This window comes from Plodia interpunctella, chromosome 19, assembly GCF_027563975.2.
Source record: "Plodia interpunctella isolate USDA-ARS_2022_Savannah chromosome 19, ilPloInte3.2, whole genome shotgun sequence".
Lineage (NCBI taxonomy): Eukaryota > Metazoa > Arthropoda > Insecta > Lepidoptera > Pyralidae > Plodia > Plodia interpunctella.
Window position 1 is genome coordinate 2,232,348 of NC_071312.1, and position 13,029 is coordinate 2,245,376.

At 40.4% G+C, this 13,029-nt stretch overlaps 2 protein-coding genes across 4 annotated transcripts; both read right to left on the minus strand.

The window, feature by feature from the left end:
• Window positions 1–33: 33 nt before the first annotated feature.
• Window positions 34–921, minus strand: LOC128678483 (beta-1,3-galactosyltransferase 1-like). Its single transcript, XM_053760067.1, has 2 exons — window positions 755–921; window positions 34–418 (listed from the first exon to the last, which is right to left on the minus strand). Exons 1-2 carry the CDS (start codon window positions 919–921, stop codon window positions 34–36), a joined length of 552 nt encoding a protein of 183 aa, XP_053616042.1.
• Window positions 922–6,623: 5,702 nt separating this feature from the next.
• Window positions 6,624–12,942, minus strand: LOC128678413 (UDP-glucosyltransferase 2-like). Of its 3 annotated transcripts, none has more exons than XM_053759939.2 (9): window positions 12,912–12,942; window positions 12,215–12,294; window positions 11,373–11,460; window positions 9,948–10,140; window positions 9,329–9,523; window positions 8,760–8,982; window positions 8,300–8,519; window positions 7,583–7,802; window positions 6,624–7,103 (listed from the first exon to the last, which is right to left on the minus strand). In XM_053759939.2, exons 1-9 carry the CDS (start codon window positions 12,925–12,927, stop codon window positions 6,851–6,853), a joined length of 1,488 nt encoding a protein of 495 aa, XP_053615914.1. In that variant the 5' UTR covers window positions 12,928–12,942; the 3' UTR covers window positions 6,624–6,850. The 3 variants fall into 3 exon arrangements, with proteins under 3 accessions (XP_053615914.1, XP_053615916.1, XP_053615913.1); XM_053759941.2 differs by lacking the exon at window positions 12,912–12,942 and adding an exon at window positions 12,370–12,473; XM_053759938.2 differs by lacking the exon at window positions 12,912–12,942 and having other exon boundaries at window positions 12,215–12,467.
• Between the last annotated feature and the right edge of the window lie 87 nt (window positions 12,943–13,029).

Below are 13,029 nucleotides of genomic sequence, written 5' to 3' on the forward strand. Positions count from 1 at the left end.
AGACAAATGATTAGTTTTACTTATATAACGAGACTAACATTCATGCGTTTTTATTTGCTTCCATATTTGAAGCAGCTCAGTGCTCGTAATGCCATGCACTGATATAAATTTCTTCATCTCGCACCAATCACCATCGTATCTTTTATTATAAAACTTCCAGGCGTTAACACGTTCTACATTAACCTGTTTCGCTAAAACACCAGTGATTAATACATCTTCAAGCTTCATGTAACGCTCCTTGACAGCGGCAGCGAAGAATCGTCTCTTGACATCAGTGGTCATCATATACGCTGGACCTGTCACATAGTCAGGGAACACCAGGTCAGGATATTGGTCGGCCGTCACATAATACTTCGATTCATCATCACGAACTGGAGCATCGTTACTGCGCAAATCTCCCCATATAGTTCTCTTAATCCTATTTCGTAAAGTCTTTTTAACAAATTTCATTAACTTCGGCACGTTTATAAACACATCATCGTCACATTTTAACATTCTTGGAACTAGAGGACAATACTTAATGAGCCATTCGAGCATAGATAGACTTTTAAGCGTGAGATTCTCGTATGTGTCTATAAATCGACCGATTATAATATCACGGAATATCACATTTTCCTCATTAATGATAGATCGAATTGTTTTTCTTGGAGTAGCGCCAATTATAAAGGCTAAGGATGCGTTTACGGGAACCTGACCCCAAGTCATTCTGATAGATAGTCTTTGTTCGAAATGAGAAGGTGCCGAAGCTACAAACATCATTAACTGCAGCTGGGAACCGCGACCTGGACACAGCTCGGGGTGGCTCGCATCGTAACCTGACACGTAGCGGTCTCCAATCAAGACAATTTCCGTTGTGATGCTGCAGATCAGTGCACTGACAACTATCACCGGAGCGCCAGGACTCGGCCGGAGTATCATCATGTTTTCTTCGTAATTGAAATGGAAAAAACGTCGGGAAAAACACGTCTTTTTTAACGCAAATATTTTTGTAAATCTCAAAAAATCAGACAATCATCAGCTCGGTAAAAAAAATTTGAAATTTAATGAAAATTGCACAGTCCACGATGAATAATAGCTAATAGACAGAGAGGCGTCAAAATAGGGTGTCTATTAGATCTAACGTTATACTGGAATAATACATTTTTTTAGACATATTCCCGCCGACCTTGACTGATTTGGCCTACTATGACTTTTTAATTTTTCACCATGGTCGTTTTATTTGTCCAAAACATCACTTTATTTATTATGCTAGCTGAAACTGGCGGTGTTACCCGCGTAATGACCAGGAGACTGATGAGTTGATCAAGGTTCTTTTCATCAGTCTATTAGGGCGCGTTCCCATTGCGCGCCGTTGTGACGACTCACCACGTTGTAGCTTCGTTGCGCTCCGTTGTTTTCTGTTGGGTTTTACACTGACATGAGTTGACGTACGTCCAAACTTCATACAATTTATTTCTTTCTACATTCCATGTTTCTACCTCAGATTTCTACATTCTTCTGCGTTGATCCGTCGACGGATTCAAGTCAACATGACGGAGGATATAGCAACGCAACTGAGCAATATTAAGTTCTCTTAAAATCAACGTACCAAATATTATGGAATTGTAACTAAATTGATGTCATGATAATTCGACTACTTTCACTGTTGTGCCATCAATCACATCCAACCCCTTTATAATATCTAGTATCCAAAGGTCAACGGTGACACGACTACCGATTATAACAAGCTTTGTCGCTAACAAATCCGCAATGGAACTGATAGCCAGCCTTTCAATATGTAGGATGTTTTATTCCATTTCGAAAACAATTTGCCCGACGCCAGGTGGCGTGTTATCGTCATCGTTCCATTGTAATACTTACGATTAGGTACGTGGTACGAGCTAATATATTCAGCTAATCTTTTTCAAACTCCTAGATTCAAATTTAACTTATTGCCTTTTTTTAAAAGTCCAGGTACTGTACGGACCTGTATTATAAGTAGTTGTAAAATCTATAGATATATATATAATTCTTGCGTTACTGAGCGACTGACTGCTGACTGACTGACAACGTACAGCCGAAACTACTGGGCGTAGGAAGCCGAAATTTGGCATGTAGGTTTTCTGGGGAGTGTAGGCGAGTACTAAGAGAGGATCTTTGGATATTCCACCCCGAGGGGGGTGAAAGGGCTGAAAAACGTGAAAGTGAAAGTTATGAAAGATCCACACCGTTGAAGTTAGTGACTTGAAAATTTGGATTTTGGTTGTTTACAACAAATTAATGAATACGTGTAACAGATTTTTCTGAAAATTAACGATCAACTCCTTCAAAAGGGAGTGAAAGATTGTGTGGAATTTGATACAAAGCTGAAAATTGGTAAACATACTCTTCATCATTTTTCTTAAAGAACGACCGAAATTTTACTATGAAATTCACGCGGGCGAAGCCGCGGGCAAAATCTAGTTTACTATAAATATAATAGCTGTCAAGCTGTTATCAAGCAACTGAACGTGACCTTCGAGTTTTGCAACCCTTGCCTTTGTCTACCCCGTAATAAGGGATAAAAACGTAATTAGATATTTCCACTATCTTGTAAATAAGTTGTGCGTACGGTAAGTCGTTCGCGCATTGAGCGTATTAATTTTTACTTGTTGTTGGAATAGAACTCCGTGAGGCGAATTTTGACTTTGCACCCATAGAAATATCATAACTTTTGACTGAATTTTCTGGCCGGAAAATTAACTGAACGCCACCTTTGGAATTCCGTATTCCGTAACGTAAAAATTACGCCCGTGCGAACGATCCCTAAAATACTTCTTGCACGTAAAAATAAATATTTGGATTTGCTATTGTTCAGAAGACGACAAACGTTCGTGGCAAAAACTATCGGCGTACGATAGTGGAAGACTCCACTATCGTCATAGAGAACAATGTGTGTTTTTACCAACAAACTTTTGTCGTTTGTAAAATAGACAATAATGTGGAACTGGATATGCTTACCTATAATAAACTAACAGTTTCCTGCGCTACTCCGCTTTCTTTAGCTTATTTTATCTCGGATCATTAAAAATTAAACGCGCTGCGGGTCTAAAGACTAAAATAAAGGCGACGAGCTAGCGTCGCCAAAAGATATTTGTCTTTCGATAGCTCGTTCACCAGTAATGGATTGTGTTGAACACGTGGTGCACTTGAGGAGCGACACATCTCAACTCAATCGCATCCCAGCTGTCTTACCATCAAGTATTTATTTGTGTTACCGATACATAAGTCGTTCCCTGCATTAATTTATACTGTGGGCTGGCGGCAATGCGTATGCTTTTACTATACTGGGACACGCGCAAATAACGCGCCTTATTTGGTAATGTTCGCGGTCCTCGATCGTGATTGGCGCTCGCAGTCGCTATAGTCCGTTGATAGCATCACGCGTTCCCGCTTCCCGCGCCCGCTCTCAAGTCAGTCTGTGTCGTCGTTCGTCTTGTAACAGTCGTGTGTGCTAAGATAAATGTTCCGTGATTGTAAAGTGTCAAGGCTCCTCATTGTACGATAATAAACGCTGTTGTACCTACCTAAGTCCACTAATCTTTCATTTCTAACATCTGGTCCATTCGAGTCGGACAGTTAATATTAAAGTGCAACCGCGTCGTGTTCCGCGTGCCTCAGTCAGGACACCTACCAGTGAACTCGTTTCATCACAATGGTGGGAACAAGAAGCACGGCGAGGGAACCACTCGAGGAGCCATCGTCCATCACGGAGTCACCCCGACCTATAGTCACTAGCGGCGGCACTCAAGATGAAACGCTGCACGACACGACCGCAGCACTGCCGCCCGGTGGCACTTCGGCACCCGTCGCTCCCGTCACAACTGCGTCCAATGGGTCGCACGCCACCACGACGGCGGGAGTACCACAGCCAAACGACACCAGCCAGCCGTTGAGAGACCTAACGGCGGCTTTATTAGAGGTAGTTCGCGGGGTTCGCCCCGCACCCGCGACTCACAGGTATGCTGACTTACCTTACTTTAATGGAAATACTGGTGACTGGTTATATTTTAAAAGTGCATTTGTCGAGTCACAGTCCGCCTTTACGGAGGCGGAAAATAAGGCCCGGCTTCGCAAGTTCCTAAAGGGAGTAGCTTTGGAATCGGTAAAGGGTTTATTTGTAGGAGGTATTGAAGCGCTAGAAATTGTGGAAAGGCTAGAAGCACGTTTCGGCCGACCACACGCTTTGGTTACAAACGAACTGGAAAAATTACGCCACTTACCAAAGTTGGTAGATAGTCCAAGGGAAGTCTGTATTTTTGCTTCTAAAGTAAATAATATTATATCTACTATAAAGGCACTAAATAAAATCGAGTACTTACATAACCCAGAAATTACTAACATTGTATGCGATAAATTAACGACAGTTTTACGACATAGGTGGTATGATTTTGAGGCTTTGGCGGATGCATCTGAACCTAGGCTGCTTGTCATTGCTCGTTTCTTAGACAGAGAGGCTGATCTCAATTCTAGGCATGCCAAATGTGAGATAGTCGAAGAGCGAAAGGACTGCAAGCGCCATCACTGTGGCACCACAAACACAAAAGTCAACATGTGCCCTATATGCAACGCCTCAAGCCATTATACCCCGGCATGCCCTAAATTTATATCCATAACCGCTTCAGAAAGGTGGGAGGCAGCTCGTAAAAACAAATTATGTTTTAGATGCCTTGGCAAACGGACATGGAATCACAGATGCAAAGGGAAGAAGTGCGAAGCGCAAGGCTGCGAGTACTACCACCACAAGCTGCTGCACGACGACGCAGCGCAGCCAATGAAGAGTGACAACGGCGTGGCGGCACCACGACAGCGAACGCAAAGCAACAGAGCCGGAGGTCAAGCGACTGTCTTCGAGTCGTGTAGCAACGCGACTACAGCAGCGGCGGGAGCACTGCGTTCGGTGCAAACCTACCTCAAAGTTTTACCAGTTCAATTATCGGGACCACATGGTGAGATAGATACTTATGCCTTATTAGATGACGGGTCCACCATTACATTGCTGACATCAAGTCTGGCAGACAAGATTGGTGTCGCTGGGCCAGCAGCACCTTTTGTCATAGAGGCCATAGCAGGAGCGCACATCGACGCTGTTAGCTCCCAGCGAGTAAAGTTCTCCATTAAAGGTAAGTACACAAATAATAAAATTAATATCGAGGCACGTACCATAGATAGTTTGAACATTTCCCCCCAGTCTGTGCCAACCGAAGCCCTAGCTCATTGTGAACATCTACAAGACATTAGTGACCAACTTGTCTATGCAACAGCGGAACCACTTATACTAATAGGACAAGACAATTGGTCCCTGCTCATTGCATCTGAGGTACGACGTGGTAAGCTAGAACAGCCAGTGGCGTCGCACACACCTCTCGGCTGGGTGTTACACGGACAAAAAAGAGTATGTCCATACGGTCGCGGTGGCTACATGCTGCAAGAGCGTTTTCATTGCAGCCATGCACATACGAAAGACGAAGCCCTTGAACAATTAATAAAGGAGCACTACGATTTGGAGTCATTGGGAGTAGAGCCGAGCCGACCTCAAGCGGACCCTGAAATCCGCGCATTGCAAATATTGCAGAAAACAACCAAAGCGCTAACCGATTCATCACTCGCGTCGCCCGGATCGTCGCGTGCTGTGGACTGACTCGCGCACCGTGTTGTCGTGGCTGCGCGCGGGCTCGCGTTCATTCAAACCCTTCGTAGCGCACCGCGTGGCCGAACTGGAAGAGACCACAACGACCTCGGAGTGGAGATGGGTGCCCACAGCTGACAACGTCGCCGACGACGCTACTCGTCGCGTACAGACCGACTTCACAGCTGCACATCGTTGGTTTCGAGGCCCGGAATTTCTATACAAAGAAGAAAAACTCTGGCCGCACGACAAGGACCCGCTCCATTCCACAGAAACTGGCGAAGAACGTGTGGCTGCGACCGCCATTCGCCCGCAACTCAAAGATGCCCTACCCGATGTGTCGAGATTCTCATCCTGGATCCATCTACATTGTGTTCGTTAGAATACTTATATGTTTTGTGTACGTCATTGTAAATGTTAGCATTTATTGTATATTTCCTTGTACACCGAGCTATAACTTGTACCAGTTAGCTAAGTAAGGACCACTCAAGTATTAACTTGTCATCAACGGGATTACATGTATCGGTAGCTGAATACTGCCTATATGTTTACTGCGTTCACACGGCGGGAGGATGTTACCGATACATAAGTCGTTCCCTGCATTAATTTATACTGTGGGCTGGCGGCAATGCGTATGCTTTTACTATACTGGGACACGCGCAAATAACGCGCCTTATTTGGTAATGTTCGCGGTCCTCGATCGTGATTGGCGCTCGCAGTCGCTATAGTCCGTTGATAGCATCACGCGTTCCCGCTTCCCGCGCCCGCTCTCAAGTCAGTCTGTGTCGTCGTTCGTCTTGTAACAGTCGTGTGTGCTAAGATAAATGTTCCGTGATTGTAAAGTGTCAAGGCTCCTCATTGTACGATAATAAACGCTGTTGTACCTACCTAAGTCCACTAATCTTTCATTTCTAACAATTTGTGAAATAGTTTTGGAGGAGTTAAAGGTAGGAAATTTAATAAGAATTAAGCAACATTCTTTATGGATAGTAACTAGGTAGGTACTTCGTTTTTTTATTACATCTTCATTTATTTCATCTCCTGGTTTCATACATTCCATAAGCGGAATAGTTACCTAAATTTGTTACGATTGTTGTTTGGTTTGTTTCACTATGTCCACACTGACGTAAATGCATTTACTGTGAAAAAATCTCACTTGATCCATGATGGATCTAATGATCGTAACGTCTTAAAATTCACCAATCAGTCCCTTTTTTTCTTCCCACTTCTTCGCGACTTTCTGTAGAATCCCAAAGCGACAAAAAGCCCTAGCAATATGAGAGCGACGAGGTCTAAATACAATTTCTGGTATAATGGAACATGCAGTGCAGGAGACCGAAGGTGGACGGCGCCGCCGGTCCTCACGGCGTGTTCTACTGAGAAGACCAGCTCGTGGTGGGCCGGGATCGCTCGGTCGTGGTATAGATTCGATAACTCTTTGGCTTTTGCTTTGTAGCTGTAACAAAAACGGATCAGGAGGAAGCAAATGTCAACATTTTTTTTATAAAATAAGATAGAGAAGGGGCACACAGTATTTTCCCAACTTCACCTCAAACAGTAGTAGGTAAAATGGTATTTTTCTACGTATAGGTAGTGTATGCCACTACCTCTCTCACCTTTTCAACCGAAACACAACAATGTAATTATAACATTGCCGATAATCATTAACAGTGTGGATGATAGTGCAGTCAGTATGAAATCTTACAGTACGGTACTAATATATGCGACTAGCGTATAATACCTAGATTCCATTAGCTAGGCGCCTATATAGGTACTTACGCCTAGTTACTAATAAATAAATGTTTTTAAAATGTCTTCCGAAGCACGAACTCATACTTATCCATCCATAAAGAAGGCCTATGCCCCAGCTGTAGGGAGATTTAAATGGTTGATTATGATGATTTCAAACTGTGGTATAAATTACTTAGTAGTTACCTTGGATCAGTCAGCATCATTTGTATCGGCTTCCTGAGATTATCAGCCCAATGAACACTGAGCTCCGCCGTCAAGGCGTACCCCTTCTTGATAGCCTTGTTGATGTTGATGAACTGGTCGAAGTAGATGGGCACGCCGATGATGGGGACCCCGAAGTGTAGGGCTTCGGTCGAAGAGAACAGGCCTCCGTGGGTAATGAAGAAGAGCAAGTTTGGATGTGCTGCAAGGCGGAAATTCAACTGTTGGAATTCGTCGGGATCATTTCGTTAGCATTCGTGCCGGGATCCATCCATACTATTAGTAAGTATTATGAATTACCAGCGGACTTTCCTGGCTTCGCTCGGGTAAAACCATAATAAAAAAGTATCCTATGTTATTCCTGAATGATTCTATCTCTATGCCAAACAGCTAGAGCATAAATTGGCTACTTTATAATAAATATTATCAATCCTTTTTTCCAAGGTGATAGACAGAGAAGAGACTGGGGAATTTTTTTATATGCCACCGTCAATACCATCATGATAAATCTAACTCGCTTCCTCTATACTCGCTCTCTTGAATAGGTACATGCTTATTATAATACTTAGTCAAATTTTGTTACATTAGTGTGTACACTAATGTAACAAAATGGATGGTTGACATAAGTCCCATTCCTATACAAATAAAACTCTAAAAACCATCGAAATAACAAATCTGTGGTCAAAGCTAAAAACTTACCCAGAATGCTAGTCTGCGGCGCCCAATGCACAATGTGCACGTTCTTCGGCACATTCTCCAACGGCTCCTCGTGCTTCCAGATGACTGTCTGCTTCAGCTCCGCGAACATGGCCAGCAGTTCCATCTTCAGCTGGTGGGGCGCGTCCTTGCTCTTCCACGTCGAGCCCATGCTGAAGTATATGACTCCATGTTTTGCGTTGTCCATCAGGGTTTGCAAGTCCTTGAATGTTTGAATATCAATTTTCATCAGAGTGCGTTTGTGAACAACTTCCTCAGCCATAAGCAGTGGGAGCCCAAGTCTTTTGTTACGTCCAGGGTTTACCAGTCTTCCCAGTTTCCTACTTTTCCTTCTCCACTTCGCACAGTCTCGTCTTTAAGATGGGCCTTATGCTATGTTATGGAAAATCAAAAAATATTGTTATTTACTTGGCCCTACACCACAAGACATATTTTACGATACCTGTGGCAATGGTTTGATAGGAGTCATAATATGGCATCCCCCTATGAATCTAAAGTTTTGCGGGGTAGCAGGCACGTTGCCCATGGCATGATGCTCGTTGGCCAGCACCATAGAAGCGTTGTAAATCAATTCTCGGTATTCAGGCAGTGGGCGGCCACGTTCTGATAGCAATGGCCCAAAGAACTGCTTGTAAAACGCCTCTTCTTTTGGCATGGTGAAAAACCTAGAAAGTAGGCAAATTGGCTGTTATGTAACAAGTCAAATTAGAAATTTCTCTAAATATCAGGATCAATAATTGTTATAGAGCATGTATAATTGATATGAGATGTAGGAGAAAATAAGCTTAATAGGAACAAAAACATTTGAAATTTATTAAAAAATTGGTCCATTAAAGGGCTTCGGGTCTTCATTTCTTGCTAACACTATGGTGTTAGTTGTGGTGTTATGGTGTTAAGTGTCAAGTTGGGTAAATAGGTATGTACTCACTTACTGTATTTTCATACAGATAGACAGACTGACGGGACAGGGGGACTTGGTTTTTATAATTAAGGATTACGTCAATCTCTTACTCTTTGAGAAAACTCCACTTGATCTGTGTCCACAACTGGTCCACCCGCTGGAGGAACGAGAAAGGTGGTACATGAGCAGTTAGGTAGTCCATGGAGTAGGCCGGGTGGGCTGGCCCCTCGATCAGCCTGAGAGGCTCCCAATGCGCTCCCATGGAGTACAACCAGACCATGGGACAGTTGTACAGGGCTGCAAAGCTGGAAAACGAAAATGATACCACTGTATTTTGATGAATTGTTTAAAAAAAACGAAAGGGACATAAAATAGTTCATCGTGATGCACGTCGCGACAACCTTCGTGATAATAAGGTATTCGAATGCACACTACGACATTAGAAGTACTTAGTTACTTATCTATGCAGAAATATGCATGCGATGCAAGTAAAACATCATACATTAATTATACATACTTAATCTTGTATTAAGATTAACGGTATTGTCATCATTTATTTAATTAAGTAAGATTTAAATTACGCTATGGACAGCTACTGTAACCAATGTGAAGTCGAGCGCTATAATAACATCATTTCCATCGGAGAGGGATAAATCCTGGTTTACTGCTGTGGTTACCACTTACCATCAGGTGGGCCGCACAAGCAATAAGATAAATTTTCCAACTTACGCTGCATACAGTTCAGTTTCTATATAGTCTGCTACGACCACATCGAAGTGTTGGTCTTTCTTCAGCAAGCTCTGCACGTTCTCATGCTGGAAGGTGGCGGCCGCTATCTCGTACACCCGGGTTTGCATGTACAGCATGTCCGCTTCCACTGCGCGGTTTTCCAGGACATACTTTATGTTTAGGATGTCATCACCTGTGTTTAAAAACAATTTATTTAAAGCTATCAAGGGTGAATTTCACGACTATTTGAACGCGGCGTGTAGCGTTTCATTAGTGTCGCACTCTTTTTTATTAAGGCTCATTTTTTAAAATTAAACATTTATAAAATTAACATTGTACCAGTACTTTACTTATTTATAAAATAGGATAATTAAATTGATTACTGTGTATGGTACAATTTAATAAACACTAATGACAGCCCACGGCGGCGTTAAAAACGCTCGTGAAATTCACCCTCAAGTGTCGGCCTTCTTCTATTCTTTCCGTTTGATTCAGTCTTATTTTTTGCTGGCAACACACAATCGGCCAGCATAAACATTTGAAATACCGCAAGAAGAACTAGTAGCGTACGTATGTCTTTTAACGATAATTTACTTATAGGCGAGATTAGAGTTATTTAGTTTTTGCTAACCACACTTCCAACAATTGCAAACCACATTTCCAACAATTGAAAATATTAACTCTACCGTCGCTGTACATCTATGAAGTAGTTATGTTTGTCAAACACAATATTCACCTGTTTGAATCAGTAAGTAGTGGCCGTCGTCGAGGTAAACTTTATCTTAAACAATGTAGCACTACTTTTCTACATAAAAGCGTATTTGCTATGGCGCCTAAATTATATAACTCTTTGTCTAGTGATGTAAGAAATACTGCATGTTGTAAAATGTTTAAGAAAAAGTTGTTAGATTTACTTATAGGAAAGGCCTACTATTCTATTAACGAATTCCTTATAGACTATTAAAAATAAATTATTAATTAATTGTAAATACTTTTGCACATAAAATTTTAAAATTTATATTAATTATTATCAATTTGACCTTATTTAATATCAATTTAACCTTATTTATTATCAATTTTACATTAATATAAATTAATTGTAACTAATATAATGACTTAATAGAATTTGTCAATGCATGTACATTCTTGGATTTATTACCTATGTTATTTTAATTAATTTTGTATGCCCAATGGCGGGACATATTGTACATTTTCACAACACCATTAACAACCTGTGTTATTTATGTCCACAAAATAAATGAATTTGAATTTGAATTTGCTAAACCTGCCCAAACTAAGAACCTGTCAAAGTTTAAAAACAAACAGTAAGTAATTCTTTTTTTATTTTGCTGCCCGCTATAAGAGATATGAGTAGCGTGTAAAAGTTATTTGCTAAATAAAGGTTGAATAAAATATAAAACTTACCTTCAAATATATTCTGATTGCTGCTAACATCAATCATATGTAAATTTTTCACTTTTTCTTTTATTGGAAAAGCTGTTATGTAGGTCACCTGGATAAATAATCACGTCGTAAGTACATCACGTAGTACCCAAATTCATTGAAAACTCGCCGCTATTACATCCGCATAGAGATCCATTCAGCAGGACAATTAGACGGTGAATTTTATGTTTGTATGTCTTGTATTCTCGTGCATTCGTAGTTAACTTTATCGATTTTCTTCAATTTTTCTCCGATAGTTTTAAGCAAATTTACTAACGAAAAACTTCGATCGATCGATGCGTTTGATGAACTTTATGACAGTGATTTTAAGCAAAAACAGAAATTGGAGAAAAAACCTCCCAATAAATTGGAGAAAATTATGAAGTGAAGAGAAATATGAAGTGAACTTTCACTACGATTGCATGGGAATCGGACAACAGGCCTCCGGCAGATACCATATAATTACTTAGGTACTAACCGGAGTTACCAACTTCATTGGATTGTCATAGGCACAGCACAGTCGACTAATGTCAAATTACCCTTTATGTAATGGACACAGTAATCGGGGCGAATTTTAAACCTATAAACATAGACTTCCGCGGACTTCGGATAATTAACGTTATCTAAGTATTCGATAGGTATTTCCATAAATATCGGTCTTGCAGTTCAGCCTTGAAAGCCTGACAGAAGACTTTTGTATTTATATGACATGGTGGTTATTTACTTGTCCGTCGTTCCTGAATTCCACTCTTAAACGCGATCTCATCCGTGTACCAACACGTCGAAAATAAAATTGAAAAATCTTATCTGTAAATATTACATACCTCATGTCCAGCATTAACTAAATGTCTGGCGACCCCTTCTCCCAGAATGTTCAAACTCTTCACCGGCACAGAGAAACATACTAAAATTTTATACGCGTTAGACTGTAGCAGAATGCAACAAAAACAGATTAGTAATAATAACTTCATTTCTTTACCTTCGAAAAAAAATACGAATTAAATAAAATTATTAGTTTAATTATTAAGGTCTAGTGTCACGTCTATATAGCTGAGGAAATAACTCAACAATAAATAACTACATGCTATGTACATTTCAACTACCTTCTCAGAGAGACATAAACTAGTTAGATACACTATGTAGATACGTATCTAGAGACCAAGCTTCATATTATCACTCTGTTAATAACGTTATTTAATATATTTTTGAATTATAACTTTATAACTAAAGTTAGAAACACATGTTATATAAAATAACATAAAATTAAAGGCTATACATTATATAGATACGTATTTAGAGACCAAGCTTCATATTATCACTCTGTTAATAACGTTATTTAATATATTTTTGAATTATAACTTTATAACTAAAGTTAGAAACACATGTTACATAAAATTAAAGGCTAATCTGACAATAATCTATTAGAATCTTAGATTTTTTTAAAGATTTTCAGCAATAGCTGGATTTTAACAATTTACTTTAATTTTATTAATACTACAGTAGTATAAGTAAAGTACTTACCTAAGTATATATGCATAGCCAAGATACATGTTTAGTTTAGTTTCATTCAGATATAATACATATCTATACAAAGCATTTACACCTACTTGGATACAAAATAGTACTTGTGGTGTAGCTA

What these genes read in the sequence shown, in the direction of transcription:
- LOC128678483 (XM_053760067.1), bottom strand. Translation starts at nt 921, where the DNA reads ATGATGATACTCCGGCCGAGTCCTGGCGCTCCGGTGATAGTTGTCAGT. An exon ending in TCCCAGCTGCAGTTAATGAT is followed by an intron (nt 419 to 754) that starts GTTTGTAGCTTC and finishes TTTACGAAATAG; the next exon opens with GATTAAGAGAACTATATGGG.
- LOC128678413 (XM_053759938.2), bottom strand. Translation starts at nt 12,361, where the DNA reads ATGAAGTTATTATTACTAATCTGTTTTTGTTGCATTCTGCTACAGTCT. An exon ending in CAATCAGAATATATTTGAAG is followed by an intron (nt 10,141 to 11,372) that starts GTAAGTTTTATA and finishes TTTTAAACACAG; the next exon opens with GTGATGACATCCTAAACATA. An exon ending in GCCGCAGACTAGCATTCTGG is followed by an intron (nt 7,803 to 8,299) that starts GTAAGTTTTTAG and finishes TCCGCCTTGCAG; the next exon opens with CACATCCAAACTTGCTCTTC.